General features: G+C 36.8%; 3 protein-coding genes and 1 pseudogene across 3 annotated transcripts; 1 reads left to right on the top strand and 3 right to left on the bottom strand.

Moving 5' to 3' along the window:
• Positions 1-2,933: 2,933 nt before the first annotated feature.
• On the top strand, positions 2,934-7,045 carry LOC114382655. Its single transcript, XM_028342219.1, has one exon. It carries the CDS (start codon positions 3,798-3,800, stop codon positions 6,597-6,599), a length of 2,802 nt encoding a protein of 933 aa, XP_028198020.1. The 5' UTR covers positions 2,934-3,797; the 3' UTR covers positions 6,600-7,045.
• A 1,721-nt stretch (positions 7,046-8,766) lies between these two features.
• Positions 8,767-13,780, bottom strand: LOC114382650 (protease 2-like). Its single transcript, XM_028342210.1, has 10 exons — positions 13,237-13,780; positions 12,418-12,640; positions 11,978-12,119; positions 11,702-11,902; positions 11,367-11,498; positions 11,145-11,273; positions 10,199-10,611; positions 9,858-10,074; positions 9,556-9,746; positions 8,767-9,252 (listed from the first exon to the last, which is right to left on the bottom strand). Exons 1-10 carry the CDS (start codon positions 13,736-13,738, stop codon positions 9,075-9,077), a joined length of 2,328 nt encoding a protein of 775 aa, XP_028198011.1. The 5' UTR covers positions 13,739-13,780; the 3' UTR covers positions 8,767-9,074.
• Positions 13,781-17,444: 3,664 nt separating this feature from the next.
• LOC114382643 lies at positions 17,445-22,197 on the bottom strand (annotated as a pseudogene).
• LOC114369806 (extra-large guanine nucleotide-binding protein 1-like) lies at positions 22,167-22,495 on the bottom strand (the record flags this gene model as incomplete). Its single annotated transcript, XM_028327066.1, has 1 exon — positions 22,167-22,495. A coding segment is annotated over exon 1 (303 nt), but the record flags the coding sequence as incomplete, so codon positions are not given.
• Between the last annotated feature and the right edge of the window lie 813 nt (positions 22,496-23,308).

The raw sequence follows: 23,308 nt of genomic DNA, 5'->3' as shown, positions 1-23,308 counted from the left end.
AAACGCGATGTACTACTTGAATATCAAATTCAAAAAAAAAAAAAAAACTTGATTATCTTTTGCGTTAAGTAGTTGGCTCATCATCACGGCCCATACTAAGGAATCTCACGAGTCATGAGTTATTTGGTATTAATTACCGGGAAATTTTTATAAATTAAAAAGAACTTGATTTAAATACATTGATAATATATATTATTGTTATTTAATTTATGTAAAAAATTGTTATTTAATCATAAATTATCTTATATATAATAGGTAGAAGTTATTATATATTGTTTCGAGCAATGTTTTTAAAATTGGACCCGAAAAGTTATTAGTTCAAGATTCAATAATTTAATCATAATTGAACCCTGGTTGAACTAATTTTATATTTTTTAATATTATATACTTTTTAAGAAATAAAATAATATATAATTAAAAATTAGGATTTAAAAAAATTATAAATTAATATAAATGATTAAATTATATGTTGATAAGATAAAAACTAATAATGATTGAAAAAATAATTGATACTTATGTGAAATATTTAAGAATGTATGTTTATTTATCTTAAAATTATTTTAGATTAAATAATAAAATTTAAAAATTGGTTCAACCCTTATTTTTTATACTGGTTCAACATTATTTTTGGCCAATTTTATACCAGTTTAATCGATTCCTATTGATTTTGAGATGCTTTGGTTTTTTAATGTTCCCATACGGGTCACTTGACTGGTTTCGGCTCATCTGATCCGTTTTTTAAAATGTTGCCTTCAAGGCAAAGGTGATTTTTCACCTCCACATTCCCAAGAGACGGTTAATTGTAACTTAACTAATTGAAACTCTCATGATTATAAAGTATGTTAATTAGGATCTGCACTGCATGTTAGAAAAATCTCCTGTAAATTCCGCTGTAATTCTTTTAAATCTCTGATCTTCGGTAAATATAGAAAATGGGGTAAAAAAATGCATCATTCTTAATTTATGCTGAACAAACAATATTTATTTTAAAAAATCCATACATTCAACATGCATTAACGTGAGTTTGCCGTTTACCTACCTTGATAAAAGTACAATGGTTATGACCAAAACGTGGGTTATGGACGAGAAACTCAGATGTTATACCTTCATCACTTAGCAACAATAACAATAATAATTGTACTAAAATTTATTTTTATCTATAAGAATTTAACGTGATATGATATGTAGATTTACGATAGTGTGTGAGCAAGACTCTTTGGTACTAATTATAATAATGTGTGGTTAACATCTCATAAACGTCATAAACAAGGTACCCGTCACTGGGTTGATTGTAAACTGTATAGGCACAGGCAAACGTGTCTTTGAAATTTTGTAATTTTAGTGTTTTGATTGATCCTCCGCTTGCAAGGGTTGACCAAATTAAAATGTCAGTTATTAAAACAATACATACACTGAAATTTTTTCTAGAGTTGATAGTGAAAATTAAAATAAAGCAAGACTCAATCAACTTGACAATATTTTTTTTTATAGTTTTTTGGGGTTCCATTTCTGATTTCTCTTTTGTCTCTTCCAAAAAATTGAATAAAGAAAGAAAGAAATCGATGTTGTTGATCTGGCCAGCTAGCTAAATAAAAAAAAAAACATCCTCAAGCACAAGACACTGACACAATAAAGTCTATTAATTTTAAAATCAAACAAAAATTGATCAATGATGTTCCTTCCAAACTAAAAAAATATGTGACATACTGGAGATTAAGTTAATTGGTTGATCATTGTTCATTTGTTTGAATGTACTGTTCCTCTATCTATGAGTTCATTACAAATGTAGTATCATTTAAGAGTCTGGAATGTTGAATCTAACAAAAACCTTCTTCTAACAATCTGGATCAAAGATTCGTTTTTTAAATTTTTCTCTCTTTTAGCTTTAAGGCTGAGGGAATAGATTCTTTATCATTTCAATACTAAATTGAATTTGAAACTTAAAGCAACACCTTTGGCTTTGAGCCAAAACAAAAGCAAAAAACGGGGCCTTCTTTATAAATCTCCAAATGCCATAAAAGAATCTACATTCAAAAATGGTCTCTGAAACAAGTGATATCAAATTATTACTACATTATACCTCCACCTTAAATGAGGGAACTTTACCTCATTAAATAACTTCACCTAACATGATTCAAATTAGCCCGACTTTGCAAGTAACAAGGGCTTGGGGAAAAAAGTTCGTTACTGCTTTTTCCGCCCAGATATATAAGAGAACAGTGAAATTAACTTTTTCTTAAAATGAAATACTATATCATACTTACTATTTTAAACAATTGTAATTTTAATAATTTTGTATTTATTTATCAGTCAAAAAAATTATTTTGTATTTATTTTCAATGGATTTAAATTTTTGGTTAGATCATAATATTCTATAATAGTATATTTTAAATAGTTGTCCTTTTTTATATTTTTTTATTTATGAATTTATTTTTTTGGTTAATTCATAAAATTCAATACTATATTTTTAATAAATAATACATATATTGATAATATAAATTTCATACTATTAACAAATACATTTATTAATTTTTATAATAATTATTTTAAAAATTATATCAAGAACAATTTTTAATTAGTTATTGAGGTAAAAAAATTATATTAAATTTTTTTTATCTATATATGTAAATGATATAAAACCTTAAATTAAAAGAAAATGGAATATAATGAAAAGAGGTTGTGTGGTGGTGGGTATGATATTGATAGCATTTTTGGATTCACAAATGGAAGAATTGAACTTTGTGGTTTGCCCAGTTGGACAGATAACAGCTTTTACAAGCCAGCTTATTATTTGACTTTTAACCATGACTTCAGCCTGTGGGCCCCACCACAACATAGACAAAAGGAACCTCATTTCTTAATAAATAATAATAATAATGAAAATGTATGCAAAATCGAAAAAATCATTTTAATATCACTGACTAGTTTGGTTTTTGCGAGAGTCAATGTCCCTTCTCCCTGGATTCTAGCAAGTGTTGTTTTTCTAGATTGTTGACAAAGAGAAAGGAGAATGGGGGTTACTCTGAATTGAAATTTTTATCTTTTTCTTTTCTTTTCTGCTTTCCCTTTTCTTTTCTTTTTGGTTTTCAATTCAAGAAGAAAATAGTACAGTGAACATATCAAACCGGTTTGTTTTGGTTTTACTTTCTCTCTTAGTAAAAGAGAATTTGATGTGGGGGCTCTTTGCTTTAATTATGCTGCAGTGAATTGAAGAGAGAGAGGTTCTTCCTTCACCTCTGATGGCTATTCAGGTGTTTTGTGGAGTGTATGGATACTGATTGAGCTTCAGGGATTCTATTACTTGTAGTTTGATTCCCCTTGAAACCCATTTCTCAAAAAAAAAATCTATTTTTTTTGTTGGGTTCTTGTTCCTGTGAATAGCCTTGCCAATTTTGGGATCTGGGTTTTCTAGGGTTTGAAGGGTTTCAGCTTTTGACTTTCTCTCTCCTTGGGTTTGTCTCTCCTTTTCTGAGAAATTGGGTTTGAAACTTATTCTGGGTTCTAGACAAAATAAAGCTTTTTATTTAGTCTTTGTTGTGTTGGTTTTCGTGGGTGAGATGGTGAACTGAGTTGTTTGTTTCTCTGTCTCTCAAACAAAAATCTCATGGTTTTATACAAATTGGATTGTTGGGGAGGTGTGGTGTTTAAGATTCCAGATTCCTTGAGTTGTTAGAGTTTTGGTGGTGAAAGAGTTGAAGCTCAAATTGTTATATAGATTGATGTGAGGGGATAAACTAAAGCCCTTTAGTGTGTGTTGTTAGAAGTGTGTGTGAGAAGAGGAGGAAGGTACGAATACCATGCATCTCTCACTATGGAAACCCATTTCTCAATGTGCTGCACTGATCATGGACAAGAAGAGCAGGAGGAAAGAAGAATCCAATGTTGAAATGAGGAGAAACCCATCAATGCTTCGGAAGCTGCAAGAGAACAAGCTCAGGGAAGCACTTGAGGAAGCTTCTGAAGATGGCTCACTCTCCAAATCTCAAGACATAGACCAGCCTGACTCTGCTGCCAACCAGGATGATGGCCTTGGGAGATCCCGATCGCTCGCCCGGCTCCACGCCCAGCGCGAATTCCTTCGCGCCACTGCGCTTGCGGCCGAGCGAATCTTCGAGTCCGAGGAGGAAATTCCCAGCCTCCAGGAAGCATTTGCCAAGTTCCTTACTATGTACCCAAAGTACCAGTCCTCCGAGAAGGTTGATCAGTTGAGGTCTGATGAATACTCACATTTGTCACCAAAGGTATGCCTTGATTACTGTGGTTTTGGACTCTTCTCTTTTGTTCAGACTATTCACTATTGGGAGTCTTCTACGTTTAGTTTGTCTGAGATAACTGCTAATCTGTGTAACCATGCACTTTATGGCTGTGCCGAGAGAGGGACCGTTGAGTATGATATAAAGGCTAGGATTATGGACTATTTGAATATTCCTGAGAACGAATATGGCCTTGTGTTTACTGTTAGTAGGGGATCAGCTTTCAAGTTGCTGGCTGATTCATACCCTTTCCACACAAACAAAAAGTTGTTGACCATGTTCGATCACGAGAGCCAGTCCATTGCTTGGATGGCTCAGAGTGCCAGGGAGAAAGGTGCTAAAGTGCATAGTGCATGGTTTAAATGGCCAACCCTCAAACTCTGCTCCACTGATTTGAGGAAACAGATTTCCAATAAGAAGAAGAGGAAGAAGGATTCAGCCACTGGTCTTTTTGTCTTCCCGGTTCAGTCTAGAGTGACTGGGGCTAAGTATTCATACCAGTGGATGGCCTTGGCCCAACAGAACAACTGGCATGTCTTGCTGGATGCTGGATCATTGGGCCCCAAGGACATGGATTCCCTTGGCTTGTCCCTATTTCGTCCAGATTTTATAGTCACATCATTTTACAGGGTTTTTGGGTATGATCCCACAGGTTTTGGTTGTCTTCTTATCAAGAAATCTGTGATGCAAAGCCTTCAAAATCAGTCTGGTTGTACTGGATCTGGAATGGTGAAGATTACCCCCGAGTTTCCTATGTATTTGAGTGATTCTGTAGATGGTTTGGATAAATTTGTTGGGATTGAAGACGACGATGAAATCACTGGAATTGGTGATAAGACGACTGAAACTCGTCAGGGAACACAGTTGCCTGCCTTTTCTGGTGCATTCACATCTGCACAGGTCAGAGATGTGTTTGAGACCGAAATGGATCAAGACAGTTCTGAAAGAGATGGAACGAGCACCATATTTGAGGAGACTGAGAGCATATCTGTTGGAGAGGTGATAAAGAGTCCCGTCTTCAGCGAGGACGAGTCATCGGACAACTCCTTTTGGATTGATTTGGGTCAAAGTCCGTTGGGATCCGACAGTGCTGGTCAATCAAATAAACACAAGACAGCTTCTCCCCTTCCACCTTTCTGGTTTAACGGGAGGAGGAACCAGAAGCAACATTCTCCAAAACCAACTTCCAAGATGTATGGCAGCCCGATGTATGATGACAGAGAGGTAAACCTAGGTGCTCATGAGGACCGCCGCGTGCTGTCATTTGATGCTGCGGTCCTGATGTCACAGGAACTAGACCGGGTCAAAGAGGTACCTGAAGAAGAGCATGTCGAGGAAGTTGATCATTATTCAAGAAATGGTAATGGGTCAGATCATCTGCATGTCGATGAGATCGTGGAAGAACCTGGAACCAGTGAAGCTGTCAATAATGGATCTTGGCTCAATTCAACTTCTCTTGCCCGGCATCAAAGCTTGGAGAATGGCTCTACCTCTGAAATATGTCCTGATGTCAAAGAGAGTGCCATAAGAAGGGAAACTGAAGGTGAATTCAGGTTGTTGGGTAGGAGAGAAGGCAATCGTTACGGTGGTGGTAGGTTTTTTGGTTTGGAAGAGAATGAAGCCAACAGCAGGGGAAGAAGAGTGTCATTTAGCATGGAAGATAATCGTAAAGAGTACCTAAGCCAGGCCCTAGAACCAGGGGACATATCTGCAACTAGCTTTGATGATGAAGAGGTCACAAGCGATGGAGAATATGGTGATGGACAGGACTGGGGCAGGAGGGAACCAGAGATAATATGTCGGCATATCGATCATGTCAACATGCTTGGTCTCAATAAAACTACACTACGACTTCGGTTTTTGATAAATTGGCTTGTTACCTCGTTACTGCAACTGAAGTTGCCTGCTTCTGATGGGGGTGAAAAAGCAAGTCTTGTCCAAATCTATGGTCCAAAAATAAAATATGAAAGAGGTGCAGCTGTGGCTTTCAATGTGAGGGACAGAAGTAGGGGGCTAATCAATCCAGAGATTGTTCAAAAGCTGGCTGAAAAAGAAGGAATCTCTCTTGGTCTTGGTTTTCTTAGTCATATACAGATTCTTGATAACTCGAGACAGCATCGTGGAGCTCCGAATTTTGAAGACATAACTCTTTGCAGGCCAATGGAGAATGGTCGGCGCGATGGAAAAGGTAGCTTTGTAAGGCTTGAAGTTGTCACAGCTTCACTGGGCTTCCTAACTAATTTTGAGGATGTGTATAAATTGTGGGCTTTTGTGGCCAAGTTTCTCAACCCGACATTTATCAGAGAAGGGGGTCTTCCTACTGTTCAAGAAGGCTCCGAGACATGAGATGGCAGAGTTGCCCGTGACTTTATTCAATTTTGGAAACTGAACATGAAATGAAAGATTATGTGACAGGTTGCCAAAAGGGGCCGCAGCCGAAGCTGCAGGAAGAATGGATTGGTTCATGATGATCTGTAAGACCCCTAGATAGACACAAACTTATTTTCTGCATCAAAGGAAGATAAGGCAAGCGGGGTGGATTTGTTAATTCATGTTTCTTGTTGCTTACATTTTTATTATTTTTCCCCTTTTGTTTTTTGAGCTGCTTGTAGAGTTGGCTTTAGAAAGATTTGTTACATATTGGGAAGTCATGGTGTAATTTGAAGCAAATATTGTATGGGTAGAACTTCTACTGATATATATACTAAGCTTCCATTGCATACGAAAGGATTTCCAACTTCTGTAAAAATGTAGCTTTCATTGTCATGCTATAGTTTATTTCCATACCATCCGATTGGTGATTTTTTTTTTTTAAATTTTTTTTTATTTTGTTCCTAAATGTTAGTGAAACTGGGGTATTTGATTGACTATGGTGAAAATGGAATCCGGCAAAGTTGAAGGAATGTGGCGATTGATGGATATGCCTTGGAACATTGTTTTCTCGGGATTTTTACAGACACCAATCTGATAAGGATTGGTCCTATTTTTAAGAAAAAGGTGAAAGAACAAGAATCGACAATTTGATCAATACTTAGTGCTATTTCCGAAAGTGGGTTTTACATTTTATTTATATATTAATATTAATTAATTAACTTTTGCAGTTATACTTGTGTGTCTGTGTTGTAGACGTGACTCGTGCACCAAACATTATGTAGCTTCGCCGCAGATTGCAAAAAGAGGAGATTGCCAAATTAAGTTGTATTGGAAATCTGTGATGGAAGGAAATGCTAGTTCCATATTCTGGTGGATTCTTTTTCGGTATAAATCAAAATCACAGTGTTCACAACGGTAGGGAATGATTATGTAAACTTTATCCAAATACTCAATGGGTGACTTAGGAGAATTTTATGTTATCCTTTGAAGTTTTAATACTTTTGACTGGTGTGATTTAATTAGATAAATACTTAATTTTATTATTTTCAAGTGGTTAATTAATCAATTAGTTCATGATTAATAAATAATAAATTAATGATTAATTGATTGTGCATTTTTTTTCTATTGATGCACCCCCGCCTGAACCCTGGTTGTTTTTTTTTTCTCAACTTTTTTGTTCTAAATATCTTTTGACTTAGATATAGTTTTAGTTTCTGTACTTTAGCGTTTTTTTTATTTTCTTTTTTGTAAATATATATATTTTCATTTTAGTCCTTACAAAATATAATTATTTTATTTTTTATCCTTAAAGTACTTTAGATAACATTTTTCCAATGTTTAAAACACTTTTTTTTTGCTGTACAAAGCATTATCTAAAACACTTTAAAAATAAAAAATAAAATACATTTTGTAAGGACTAAAATAAAAAAAAATATATTTATAAGGACGAAAAAAAAACATTAAATTATAAGAAATATATATATTTAAGCCATCTCTTTTAACAGGGGGCATGAAGAGTAGCCGAGCCTCACCCACTAAGTTTTGTTTTTGCAAAGGAACTATTATAGTGATTTTATGAAACTGTTTTCTCCATCCAGCAGTTGACAAATCAGTGAGCTATTGATTAGTTCTTTTCTTTTATTTTTTTCAATCATTGATGTATTGAATGCCAACCTGTGAGATGTAATGAAGGAGAAGGAAAATAATGAGGTGAGTTAGGTGATAAAAGTAGATGAAGGAAAAATAATTTTCTAAGAGAGAAAAATGAGATAAAGTCCGTGCACGTATGATTTCTTTCATAAAATTAAATCGTAACTTCAAAAAGTTTAAGTGTTTTTTTAATGATTTTATTTTTCAGTTATCGAAATTACAACTTCTGACGTTAAAATAGATTGTTTTTGCTATGTGCGGGTAGCCATAGGATGATTTGTGGGATATTTCGAGTGTACATAATAATTTAGATGCAAATACACGTTGGGTTGTAATATTTTATAGACCTAAAACTTAATTGATGATTGATTTGGAGATCTTTGATGCAATCATAATATTGTCGAACGTGGGAAAAGATCATGGTGCTGTACTATTACAATTTCTAATATGAAAATTCCATGTAAGCTAAATGCATGCGTGCACGCGTGGATGGCATTACCATTAACATCAAAATTGCATTATGCTCTTTGTTAAACAACGAGGCACGGTAACATTTACAACAAGTAATGAACTTCAAATTACATGATAAACCAGCAAACGTTCTAGTGTCAATTCTGTTGGTTGTTTTAGCCCAGTCCCATTTGGTGTAGATCCCAACTAGTTTTGAAGGCTACAAGCTCAACCAGCTGGAAAAGAATGTTGGAAGGCAAGTACAATTCAATTCTATATCAGGTTGCCATAAGGTGTCTCCCAAGTGCCAACTGTATTTAAGAGATAGAGCAGATGTTAGTTGGATATCTAATATTCCATCATCTTAATGAGAAATGTGGCCTCTAATGCTGATTCCTTGGACTGCAAATAACGGTTTTCCTCCACTAAATCTGTGGTCAAGTTCAGCAATATTGGCCGCTTTGGGTCGTAAACTGAGAGATCACGAACTCGTGCAACCCATTTTGCTGCTTCCCATACCCCAAATCTGAGTCATGAAAAATAAAAACAAAAATGTACCTTAGTACGGTATAACTCGTTATGATTTAAAATATAGTTTACTATATAAAAAAAACAGATTATAAGGATATAAATGTAAATCCCAACAAAGTATCTAACATTACATGGATACGCATCCAACACCAACTCAGCAGCCATTTTGAAGTGTCTATATTTTGGTTGTCACTTTTATCATAAGTGCCCTCGTTCTTACTAAAATAATACTCAAATCAATCCCATAAAAATCTTGGATACCATGTTAGGAAGATATGCAAACGCATCAGTGGCTTACCGTGTATTGAAAGATGAGGTTACTAATACAGCTGGATAAAGAACATCCTTTCGTATATTGTCATATGGAGAATATTCTCGAATTGCAAGAAAATCATCAAGGTCACCAGGGTAGCCAAACTCTTCATAGTCAGCAGCTATAAGTGGCAAGATGGGATACAGAAGAGTGTTGGTTGCATCTAAAAAGGGAACCTACAAAAGAAACCATACAAAAATGTAATTGAGTATTTGAGATAAGATAACACATTTAAAGTGGAGCTTAAGTAAACCAAAACCAGAAAGCAAGCAAACATTCTTCAACACCTTCAAGACTGCAGCACGAAATAAATCTGGAGAACGATTAATAGCAGAAGCAACCAAAAGTCCTCCAGCACTATATCCCCAACCAGCCAATTTGTTTTCATGCACAATATCTTTTTCAATGAGGAATTTGGCACAAGAGATGTAATCATTGATTGAATTATGTTTCTTTGTACGTCTTCCGTCATTATGCCATTTCTTACCAAAACCACCTCCACCTCTGAAACAGGCCACCAAAACTATCATATAAGAGATAAGACTATGGAGAAAATAAATTTAACACTAAAAGAATATCCATAAGAATAAGCATTGAGTACATGGCCATTAAATAATGTGAATACTACCTAACATCGGCATAGGCAACAACCCAACCTCGATCCAGGAGGCTTTTTAGTTCACTGCGCCACCGTTTGTCAAGTAATTCACCATAAGCTCCATGTCCATGCAATATCCCAGGTTTTTTAGCTTCTATCTTATTGTTACGTGCAAAAACAATAGTCAAAGGAATCAAAACTCCATCAAATGAAGGGACCTCATATTGTTCACAGGCATAAAACTCAGACAGGTCATTCCATAAGTGGTCATCTTCAGAGTTAACATTCACAGGATTGGAGTGTTTTGAATTTGAGGACTCCATACTAATACTTGCAGAATTTTTACCATACAGTATTCTTGTCCTGTCATGAAGCACATTTTGCTGTTGAATGATGTTCCACTTACCTGTGGCCAGGTCATAATCAACCACAGCATCTGGCATCTGCAAGAAACTTATGGTGAACATATCAGGATTTTATGATCAGGTCTTTCTTCTAGGTTGAAATGCAATGTACTTTGTATTGAATTGTACTGCACTCTTAGTCTAGTAGTATATATATATATGGAAGCTGTGCTATAAGATTGAACAAAACGTAACCTCCAGAGACCATATACATATATAGAGATAAAGATATAGATATATAAAAAGAAGCACTCATTGTAAGGGAACAATATGTTTTGGAAAGAAAGGCAGAAAAACCTAACAAGGAGGAAAGTAAGAGGAAGAGAAAACTTGGGATCATTGAATACCGAAATCAATTCTACGAGGATTACTGGCAAAATACATCATGAAGTATTTTTTGAAAGCACAAATTGTTTTTCAACTTCTCAATTTCCTTGGATGAATATTTAACAGGGCCAGTGAATGCCATTCAGAGTTGATATGATATGAAGGTAAACAGATATTAACAGAATCATGAAAAGAAACCATCTTCAGAAATTATAAATAAATAATAAAAAAAATCATTCACATACCACAGGTGATGATATTATAAAGCGCATGACAGATGAGAAAAAGTCATAGTTTGGTCCAGGCGTAATTTGGCAAACATGTCTTGGAATGGGCAAGTACTGTAGGTCCAGCTTCCTCAGTTTAACTGCTCCCTATCACAAAAATAAGATGATTGATATAATTCAATAAGATTATAAAATCAAGTGTTTATCTGTAAGAGATATAGCAAATTCTCTTTTCATTACCTTCCCAAAGGGCAATGGCAGTCCAACTGAACAAAGCTGAACTTTTCGACCTTCCCTTACAATGAGTGCTAAGTATTTATCACTAAAATCAATATCCTCAATAATCAAACCTGGGTCATCGACTAATACCTCCTGCAGTTCATGAGGCCGAATACAACAAGGTAAAGCAGATTGCCAAAGGTAAGTTAACTAAGAAAACATGAAAATAAGCGAGTGTAATAACAAAATATCTCACTGTTTCAAGTAAACACGTGTTTTGCTTATGATATAAAAGAGGAACAAAAATGAAACAAGTAAACCATAGAGAAAAAGGAAAAAGTGATGCTCCAATCTACCTCCCATTTTCTTGTACTTGAAGGATCATCCACTGGACTAAAAAGAAGATAATGACAATCAACTGATCGACCACCTTTGGGAGCATCTGTAAATAAATAAAGGTAACCTCGGTGATGTTCAATTGTGCAGTGAGCTAGAGCGTCACACTCCCAAACTAGTTTCAAGCCAGACAACAGGTCAGCTGCATTTATTAGAAAGACCTAAGAAATGGTTACAATTATTATCCAATACCAAGGATCTTAATTTTTCAGAGTTCCCTAGGAAAGATCTTTTACCTTTGATGATGTGGTAGAGAATGTATTTACAGTCACAAATAGAAAGTCTTTTGTGTGCCTAATATTAACGTGAACACTTTCATCTGACTCTTCCAAAAGCAAAACATCTTCATCAGTTGATCCAATCAGACTGTAGTAGATACTGTGGCAACAAGCAGAAACTTGAGATTGAGGAAGATCGCATGAACTTCAATTCTAGCAATCATAAGCAAAACACAAACTAAGGGATTCTTTAAAAGACGCAACTCATATGCAATTCCTATGTGCTTTTGGTAATATTCTTCAATCAAAACTAATTTAACATAGGTTACGAAGATGAAACTTCAATTCTGATTGAAGAACATCACTAAAAGCAACCAAGGAACTGTATATAAATTTTGCACTTCTTTCAATTCTATCACAGCACCAAGCCACCGATAGATCAACAACAATCCACCCACCGGTAAGGCCTCATTTTCTTATCTGTCACAACGTAAAGCAGAGCCTGTCCATCCTTGGCCCATGCCAAGTTGGAAACTCGATCTGCCTGAGGCTTACTGCACAACGAACCCGAATTCAAATTTCTCACGGATAATTTGAAGTAGTCATTTTCTTTATCATACATAGTATATGCAAGAAACTGATGATTCGGCGAAACCTCAGACAGTTCCTCATAAGCATAACCTACAAAAAGCCGGTCAAAACAATTGTTAGCAAACTAATACCAATCCAACCAATATTAGTTCGCAAATAACCATGTCTCTTAAACATGTAGCCAAGGGTTTGATTCTCAAGTACATGTGTATGGAACAACATCTGTGGGAAGACATCAGCCCTTAAATGGGTCTTAGTAACTCTGTTACTCACATAATTAGGTCTTGTCTACATAAGTTTCTCTGTAAGCACTAATAGCAAAAAGCAAAAAAGAAGAAATAAGCTTCGCCTATAATTATAAGCTAAAATTATCTTGTACACAAGTTAAAACCAGTTTTTTTGGAGAAGTTAAAATCATTTAACTTCTCCAAAAATCCGACTTTAACTTATGCATAAGCTGATTTTAGCTTAACTAGATAAGCTTATTTCATTCTGTCTTCTTATTGTTAGGACTTAAGCACGTGAAGAGAGGTCAACCCAAAAGACTAGTCCTTTAGATAAGAGAGTCTCAAGACTTAATACCACGTGAAGTAATTTATTCTACTCAACGTGAGATTCCGAACAAGTTCACTAAAAGAATCTAGTAGCATTCCGGTGGAAACATACGATGTGACTGCAAAATTTACCTCCAAATCTCTGGGCTTCTTGATTGTAATCAAGGAGCTTCTGCTCAATGGTCTTTCCCGTAGTGAAATCGAAACCCGCGGGGGGGTACTTATGTGAAATGAAGTCTTCGTACAAGCTAGCCAACCGGCGGCAGAGGACGGGGTAGGGTTTGGCTTCTTCGGCGCGGCGGTAGTAGAGCCAGGGGCCCCAGCGGAGGGGAGGGGTGGAGAGGTCGAAGGGCATGCGAGAGGCCATCTCAAAGTGGAGCTTGTTCAGGAGGTTATCGGAGTCCGACATGACGGCCTCGGCGTACTTCTCCTCTTGCTCCACGCACACGTCCATGTGCCGCATCGCCACCTTGTCGTTCAGCTGCGACATCCAGCTGTATGGGTCCTCCCACGTTGCGCCGTCGAAGCTGAACTTCTGCGGCTTCTTTGGGGCCTTCGGTGGGCTCGGTGGTGGTGGCGACGACGCCTTGTAGTGGCGCCGGGCTACTTGAGCCAAACGGAACAGAGGGCGCATCGTTGGGGGATTGGGCCGGTGGGAAAGGGTTTTAGCTCCTCACAAAACATAAACCCCCCATATAAGCACTTTTTCTTTTTTCTTTCTTTTCTACCAAATTAATATAAAATTTAAAATAATTTAATATTAAAATTATGTAACACCCTGAATCACACTAGAATGAGAGGAATCCAAAGATTATGCAGTTGAAAATGACTTAAAAGAATTAATTAGTATTATTTATATTAACAAAATACATATACTTTTTGGTAACCTACCACAAAAAAACTTCACAATTAAGGGTGTTTGGTTTGGAGTAATTATGAGATGAGTGATCTTCTCAAAAGTTTTCCAAAAAGCGTGAGTGAGGATGAAAAGTCTCATGTTGGTTTGTGGAGAGGTTGAGTCGCCGAGAAGTTGACAACCAGAAATGTTACAAATGATATCAAAGTAGATCTCTCTACCAGTACGGTGTGATTCAAGGACAAATCAGACGAAAGTTGATGGGCATGTAACATCTCGATCGAATCACAGCAAAATGAGAAGAATTCAAAGGCGGTATATGTATGAGATTGTGCAGTTGAGGATGACCTAAATGAATTAATTGATACTACCTATACCAACAAGATGCATCTACTTTTTAGTAGTATATCATATAAAAACTCTACAATTAAGCGTGTTTGGATTGGAATAGTTATGACATAGGTGACCTTATGAGAAGTTATCTAAAAAGTGTGTGAGTGAACACAAATACTTTGAAAAGTCTCATGTATGGTTGAAGTCTCAGGAATGACTACCTACGAAGGGTTCTGACAACAAAGATATTAAATGAAGTGTTATCGTGTGAAAATACTATAGAGTGTGGATCGCTGAAAAGTCAACAATCATAAATGTTTGATTACTCCTTACTAACAACATAGTAATAGAAAAAAAAACATTTAAAATAATTTAGAGTTTACTATGAATGCACTAATACATGTAAAACGTAAAATAATTTTACATTATCATTTAAATATAAATTATTATTTAAATTATTTAAAAATAATTATTTTAAAAGTCAATAAACTTAATTACCATACATTGTAGGTTATGATTGAACAACTGGATTAATGTCAATGCATAACCTTTTTTCATGATAATTTATCAGCCAAAGATAATTTTTTGAAGTGTTGTATAAGTAGTTTTTCCTTTCTTTTCTAAAAGGCAATGTGTTGTATAAGTGAGTGGTTACACAAAAATAAGGAATGTATTTGATTTTTCACACACATTTAGCATGTGTTTGATTTTATGTTAGAAAAAAAATTTCAAATTCAAAATTGATTTTAAATAAATTTTACATATTTGATTTTAAAGAGAATAATTTAAAATTAATTGTAAGTTTAAAACCGATGATTATGAGTTAAAACATTGATAATTGAACAAATTATGCTCATCTCATGAATTTTGGACTTATTACACTCAACCTCATTTTCGTTGGATTCTTACACAAACTTTCTTGCACGAGCATCCCCTACAGTGTAACAGCATTACTTCCGTTAAGCCCAAATCGTCATGTGCAATGCACATGTCTGTTTAATGAAAAAATTGGACACAATTGTCCTCGTCTTCCTCACAATCGCAAATATGGAGAAAACCTAATAATAGATCTGAACTGTAAATGCATAAAAGAGTTATCGCGACAGCCTCCTTATGCTCGATGTCGAGCTTGAACTCGAGGAGGTACCTGTTGTAATCGCCCTTCATCTTGAGGTAGAAGACCATGGAATCGCAAGCTTGAGATCCCAGATGTTGGAGAGTTGGAACTCGATCTTGGATTGGTAGTCATGATGACAGTGATGTGGCCCTCTTAATAGCGACTTTCCTCCTTCTAATTGATCGACGAGATGATGTGCCACAAGGTGTGGCGCGCATGGATCTCGTTATTGTATGCAACGGAGACGACGTTCCTCTGCTCCACGATGAGTTCTTCGTTGTCGACAGCGGCAAGGGAACACATCAACATTAATAAAGCTTCGATTTGGACCATTAATGAAATTTTACTTCCCCTCCAACAGGGTCACAAGGTTTGATTAGGAACACATAAAGTTGAACCTCAATCTGAAGGAACCCAGGAAAAAGGTGACCAAGACGCAATCAACAATATTTAGTTTTTTACACACTACATCATTTTTTTTTAATAATGCTGGATGAAGTTGTGTCATTTGTGTATGTGTTTATTCCTGAAGTTGAAGAATTGTGATGATGATTTCATGCTTTGAAGATGTGTCAACCATTGAATGTGGAATCTGTGGGGTGGGTGCGGAGGAAAGATGAGAGAACTATTTCATAATTTTTTTAATTTATAATTGTTTTAATTTTTTTTTTGGGTTGGGGGTAAGGATATTTTTGACATTTCCTGAATATTAACACCGTTAGTTGACACGTTGGCTTGAGGGGTGTAAAAAAATGCATTTCAAGATAGGGGAGGCAAATATTGGAAAGGAAAGACAAAAGTTAACGCTTTTAGAGCCCGAGGATAAACGGTCCCAACTGAGTCAAACCAAAGAAGAATTTTACATTCTTAAGGAGGACTATCATAAAACACCAACCCTTGCAAAGAATGGTGTGACTTCAGCAACACTGTTAGCCTCACACAAAACATGGCTAATCTTCACATTCCAAGAACACCGCATTAATAAAGCTTGACCATAGTCAAGAAGGCCTGAATAGGGATAAGAAAAATGAAACCCATGAAGCACAAAGTTAGCCGCAAACATAGAGTCAATCTCAATCCAAACCTCCTTTAGATTAATCACTATTCAGCCCCCAAATCTCTGCTGCCATAATAGAACAACGACCCAATTGCCTGGTGAACCCATTTATTCAATTGCCAGTAGCATCACCAAGAACCCCACCACAGCCAACCTTTTAATACAAAAGTACGTACCAATGTGTGTACTTACACCGATAATTGATTAACATACTAATTTTAGTCTGAAGTTAGATCCTGACTAGAGGTGAGTAAACGAGCTCCGATCCATGGATCGGCCCACGAGACTTGTGGTTCATGCGAGTCACAGATCAAATTTTTTAAAGAATTTATGGTCATGTCGGATTTTGGATCATAATCCGCAGGCCGTGTTCCTAAACGCACAAGGCATACCAACACAATTTCTTCTCCTCAGTCCTCACGGCCGCAACTCAGCGTTTCTTCTCCTAACGGCACGTGCCCCTCTGTCAATCCCTCCGCGCCACCATGCAAGGTCCTTCTCTCTCTCTAGAATTTGGTTTTGTTTCTTTTGTGTTGGTATTTTTTTGTCCTATTGTTTATCTGACACTTGCTTAAAGAAGTTTTATACCTCATTTCTCTAAAACATACGGGAAGAATATAAGCTAGATACAGTTTTTGATATGTCTATATATTTTTTTCATTTTATATCTCATTTATCATATCTTTCTTTTATGATTTTAGTAGGGATAAGGGAGCCGATAGTGATATCATAACTTCTGATCCTATATCTTCTACACATCCTACAATCTCATCTGTTTAACATTGAACTTATTTTTCATCGATTAACTTTTTACGGTAAAAGATATATAACATTACAAGTCTTTATATTTAGAAAATAAAGTTTCTTCTTAAACTTAATGATATATAATAAATAACGTGATTAATAACAGAAAAATATAAAGTATGTATATATAAAATAAATAAAAGGATGTGAAAAAATCAGCATTGCACCATAAATACAAACATCGATATATTACTTTTCCATATGAAAAAGAATTTGAACATTAAAACTTCATCCGTGTGGCACGTGCTAACACACAACATACCCCAACAGCGTGAAGCATATAGCATTACAACTGCAGTGCATATTACAACTCGATAGCCCGTGGAAGGAATGTGCTTCCGTGTACAGCTCCTAGCTAGCAATATATGTACAAAGAACAGCATCCAAGTCATAGATGATATGACTTAAACTAGCATTCTTTATCTGAACCATCTGTCAATGAGAGAATGAACTGGCCTCAATGCTATACATCGAGTTATTATCACTTAAGCTAAAGTTTGGTCTCTCTTCGTTCCACTTCAAAATCTCCTTTGCATATTGAAGTGCTTCAACAACACTATCAGGTTCCAGCCCCTTCACCAGGGACACGTACAAGTTTCGCCCTGTAAGAGACGAATAAAGCCTCTTAAACTTCACTCCTATGTAATAGGAAGCCAGCTGAGAAAGGGAGGGGCTGTTGTTAATGCTGTTGCTGTTGATGCCACAGCGGTGTCGACTAATAACTGGACAAAAATCAGATAGCCAGTCACACTTGGTCAGCGGAATTCGTTTGATTTTCTCCTCAAACTCGTCTAATTTGTTTAATATCAACAGGAAGTCCATTTGCTCGAAAGTAGGATGAATAACAATGGCTTCGAAAAGCTTTCTGCTCGATATCATCTTGTTTGTGCGACAACCATTTCCATCAACAGAAAACTGATCGTAGTTGCTCAAGGAAACACAGAAAATGGCCAATTCAACATCCTCAAACATTTCTAGCCACTTGCAATTTTCTGCTAGCCCTCTAGCATGTATTGTAATTAGTTGATACCTGCAATCAAGGAGAACAAAGCATATGACACAGATCAGCAACTTTTTATAGCAGCTCTGGCAATTGGATCAATCAGGACTACCTAGAAAATTTCTCACATGAAACAATAGGCGCAAATATTTTCACCCACCTAACTAAAGAATCATGTAGATCGGCAGTGTCGACAGTTTCCTCAGGAGCTGGCCGAGGAAATGAAAACTCTACCAGAAGCCATCCCATTGGATGAAGTAACTCCTTCAGCATAGAGGATATCTAAATCCGAGGGTTCATAATCAGTCCTCAATATCTCAACAGCCTAAACAAAGAATTGGAATGTTAGTTTCTCAAAGCCACTAACCCAACAACAATCTTTAACATATAAAGGAAACATTAAGAAAATGAGGGGCAACATGGTGCAAATATTAAGTCTTAGCATTTTCTGTTATAAGCAAGTGAATAGCAAATACATGTCAATGTTCAGTTCAAAACTCATGCACTTAAGTTAACAAGAGTTCATGCACAGATTAAACTTTTGATGAAAATCCCATACCCGCTCTAAGAAATAACTGGCAACACTAGGTAGCAATTCTATTTCATTTCTTCTTTCATAGGCGGCCTTAATGGCTGCATCGTCCCATAACTCCTCAATCAAAGGAGCATATTCACGAGTAGCGGCTGGAAAGATAGCATCAAGCTTGCCCGAAACCATAGTTTTCAGAAGCCAATCAGAGAATGCTTTCAGTCTTGTGCCAATGGAATAAATTGTCTTGTCGCCAAGTTTTGGACTGGTTCCTGAACCATAATGATACTGGTCAATCTTTAGTTCAAATGGACAAGCTAAATGTGAAATCTAATTGTCACCTATACAGGAATTTGGAGGGAAGAGTGGAAAGGCGGCAGAAAACAGAACTCATACCTGTAGTGTCAAGCACAGAAGAATGACTTTTCTTTAAATTCCCCAGACTTTCTTCTTCAAAACGTTCACGACCCTCAAAGAGTATGCCAAGATAAGCATACACATTGGTCTGAATGGTCAACTTTATATTTTCACGTTCATCTTCTGAAAAGGGGGTGCTTTTGTAAAGAATCTTGGCCTGACATAAGCATTTACAATTCTATAAATACATTGATTTCTTGGCTTTCTTCAGCAACAACATGCATGTTGACAAAAAGAAGACAATGTAGCTAACTATTGAAAGTGAATTTTCAATTTTGATCAAAATATGCTTATGACCCTAACCATGCACATGTATTTTTTTCTCACTAGAGAAAGTTCTAAGCATGAACCAAAACGCATAAGAATTAGTTAACTCAAGTATAAAATGAAAAAATCACCTGCTTAAAAATAGTGCTTGTTCCAGACCCGGTGTAACCAAGTAAGAGGAGTTTATGAACTATTCCATGAACTGGTCTGGTAACCACATTGCAGGATAGAAATCCACACGAACTTGAACATTTTGAATTAGAAGGAACTGGCAGGGACCCTAAAGCACATACAAGAATCGTTCCAGCCTAACAAGTGAAATAAAAGAGTGAATTGTGAATTTCTGGATGGGGATTTTTCCTTTGCCGCAATTTGTTCTGGACCGAATCAACGCTTCGTGCCGTAATTTTCTGTGGGACAAAGCGGATATTGGCAAAAACAAGCCCTTGGTTGCTTGGTCAGTAGTTTGTTCTTCGAAAAAAGAAGGGGGTTTAGGCCTTTTTAATCTCAAGGATTGGAACCTTGCGCTTCTTTCCCGTATCCTGTGGGACTTTCATTGTAAGAAAGATTCTCTATGGGTTCGGTGGGTTCACCATTACTATTTCAAAGGGAGCGATGTGTGGAATTACAATACTTCTTCATCAGATTCAGTTTTGATAAAGAAAATCATTCAAATAAGGGACTTTATTATCTCCAAAGAGCTAAGTACAGAAGAGGCCAAAAAGAGCATTCAATCTTGGAGCACCAATGAACAATTGCTTGTTGGCAAAGTCTATGAATACATTAGAGGTGTCAAGCCTACTGTTAGTTGGTGTTCTGTTATATGGAACCCAGCGATCCCCCCTAAGATGTCTTTCATTCTGTAGCTTGATAAAATTGTTTTTTTGAACAAGGGTTCCCTCTGCCCTTTATGTTCAAATGAGGCTGAGTCAAATGCTCATTTGTTCTTTTCTTGTAGGAAATCTCTCCAAGTTTAGGCTTACATTCGTGATTTGGCTCCTTTCCGCAGACGTTTCACTTCTTTACAGCGCATTACTGATTCTTTAATTAAGGACAGATCCACATCAGGTGTTCAAGAAAAATTACGTTGTCTGCTATAGCAATTACAGTCTACTGCATCTGGCTGTCTAGGAACAAACTGATTTTTCAATATTATCAATTTTCTGTAATAGAGGTTATTAGCAAGATTAAGTTTCTTATGTATAGACAAACGCACCTATTTCATTTGTTTTAGCATCTTGATATAGGTCTTCTTGTATTAGGGAGACTTTTGATTTTCTCTAACTGCGGGGTATGTCCCGTTTATTGTTGTATCATTTTGGGTTTAATATAATTTACATTTTTTCAAAAAAAAAAAGTGAAATAAAAGAGTGTCTAATAATGCAAATGAACATCGGCACATAACAAAATAAGAGACAAACAAGAAGAATTTTTTTTACCTTTCCCCAAATACACCATTTTGTATTTTTCTGTCCTTCTTCTTGGTATGAACCATCCTCATTGACCCAAAAATGTGGGTTACCAGCACACTGAACTCCCGCTAACTGCCCAACCAAAACAAGACCCTTTTATTTATTTTTAACAACAAACAGCAACAACAAAAAGAAAAATTAAGATGGATCATAGAGCCTTTTAAACTTTTCCTATTCTTTTTTAATTGATATCTAGAATTGAGTTTCCAACCTGCAACATCCGAAGTTCAACTTTTGTGATTTCCCTTCCATTAATGAAAACCTGTGTGTTTCCATTGCTTGAATCCGCTTTGATGGGACCCCCAACATTCAAATGAGGACTAATAATTCTACAAGGCTTCGGTCCTTCCTGCAAAATTCACAATACTAATGGTGAAAGGGGAAAAGAATGAGGAAGAGGTGGTGAGTTCGAATCTCCCCCTAACAAAAACTAACAATAACTAACAATACTAAGTTACTAACAAATAAAACAAATAAACATACCTTCCCCCAAAACCCAGAGACTTTATCATACCAATAGTTCCCGGGCTTCAAATTCTTGGGAGGATTAGCACAGCTCTGCAACGTGACAAGTTCCTCAAAAGTAAGTTCGTTCCCATTGACGCAAACATACTCCGGCGGAAGCTGGTTCACTTCACAGAACCTCTCCGCCTTCATCACTTGTCTAACCTCCAAATAATTGAGCAATCTCTTCAAAAGCCGCGAGCATTTCCCTAAACTGCCCCTCTTCGCCTCGTCAATCGGAAGCCCTATGCAGCCAACGCATTTGCGGCCTTCCGGCATCGAACCCATCGCTCTCAACACGCAATTCGCGCAGTACTTAGCGTCACAAACCAGACATGTTTCTTTCTCCGTTAACCTATTCCCCTTTAAGCAACAATAACATGAACCTTTCTTTGTCTTCTTTATTACATTTTCTCGCTTAACCCTCTCTTTCGCTTCGTGTTGTTGCTCCTCCTTCTCCAAACCCAACACAGGTGTGCGTTTAGCTTCGCGTTCATGTTCAGTTTCGTTTGTTTTTAGAGGAGAAATGTTGTGAGACGATGGATAATCGGAACTCAACGTGGACGCGTAGTCGCGTTGGCTCGAATCGTTGAAATCGAAACTCGCTTGCTCGCAATTCGAGTGGCTTAGTAATAACGCGCTCGAGCTTCGTGCTGTAAAATTGTCCGAAAACGAGTTTTCGCTGCTCGCGTCGTTGGCTTCCATGGCGGCGTCTTCGAACGCAATCACCGGAGGTCGGCGACACCGTGGTCCGGTCGAAGGCGATCACCGACGTAGGAGATACCGCGGGTTCGGAGCTCGGCACTTTCAGCTCCTTCGAGAGCGGTTGCACCACCGGCAAAGACAGCGCATCGGATAACGCAACCGCCGCCGCCACCGGAATCTTGCCGGCGGCGATCGGCACCGCCTGGGGGATATCGTACGCCGGCTGAGGTCCGTTGTAAGCCACGGCGAACGAGTACTCCGCTTCCTCGTCGGCGGCCACCGTCATTGTCCTCACCGGCGACATGGTTACCCTAGTTCCCACGCCGATGCAACATTGAAGAATTGAAGAATAAAATGTGAGTATCAAAATTCAAAAGGTAAATGAAATTATGAGTTCAATTCAATGAAGTTCGTCCCAAAACAGTAGAAAAATTGAACTTTGAAAATAAAGTCAGGGAATGTGGAATGATATAATATAATATTCTTATTTTGATTTTTGTCTAAAAAGAATAAAGATGACCAATATGCTACTAATAGAAAGGAAAAGGGAACCTAATTTTAACACGGAAGAAGAAGAAGAAGAAGAAAGGCGAGAGAGGGTGATAAAAAGAAATCTCGAGAATGCAGCATACACACTACAAAGTGTTGATTTTAAGATATGTTGAAATTTGAAAGTAGGAAGAACAAAAGAGAGAGAAAAGAAAAACGGCAACTGCGGTGGGCGATAATTGAAAGGGAATGACGGTGTTGTTGGTGATGGTAGGAATGGTTGGTGCTGGTGGCTCATGGTGGTGGTGCACACAAAGCCTAGTGGGCAGGGAATGGTGGCAAAATAGCGGGAAAGAACAAGAGATCGAGGTGGTGGTAAGATGCGGAAAGTGCACCACAATACTGCCAACTGAGATCAATCCAAAAGTTTTTGTTTTTTTTTTCACCATACACAACTTAGATAACTTGTGCATGGTAGCTTTGGTCATATTTTGGGGTTTAGTTTAATATTTTAAGTCTAAAAATTTCCATTTTGGTCTTTTAAAATTTCTCTATTAGATAAAATTGATCATTAAGGTAGTTTATCATATTGTAATTTTTCTCTAAAACCAGCTAGCTAATGAAGTTTGAAAAAAGAAATAGAAGCAATAACTC

This window comes from Glycine soja, chromosome 2 (genome assembly GCF_004193775.1).
Source record: "Glycine soja cultivar W05 chromosome 2, ASM419377v2, whole genome shotgun sequence".
In the NCBI taxonomy this organism is placed as follows: domain Eukaryota; kingdom Viridiplantae; phylum Streptophyta; class Magnoliopsida; order Fabales; family Fabaceae; genus Glycine; species Glycine soja.
This window is presented reverse-complemented; position numbering and strand designations above follow the sequence as displayed.

Coding starts and splice junctions, on each gene's coding strand:
- LOC114382655 (XM_028342219.1), top strand. CDS start 3,798: ATGCATCTCTCACTATGGAAACCCATTTCTCAATGTGCTGCACTGATC.
- LOC114382650 (XM_028342210.1), bottom strand. CDS start 13,738: ATGCGCCCTCTGTTCCGTTTGGCTCAAGTAGCCCGGCGCCACTACAAG. Junction 12,120..12,417: donor AAGAAAATGAGGCCTTACCG/GTGGGTGGATTG, acceptor TTGTTGCCACAG/TATCTACTACAGTCTGATTG. Junction 10,612..11,144: donor TTATAATATCATCACCTGTG/GTATGTGAATGA, acceptor AGTTTCTTGCAG/ATGCCAGATGCTGTGGTTGA.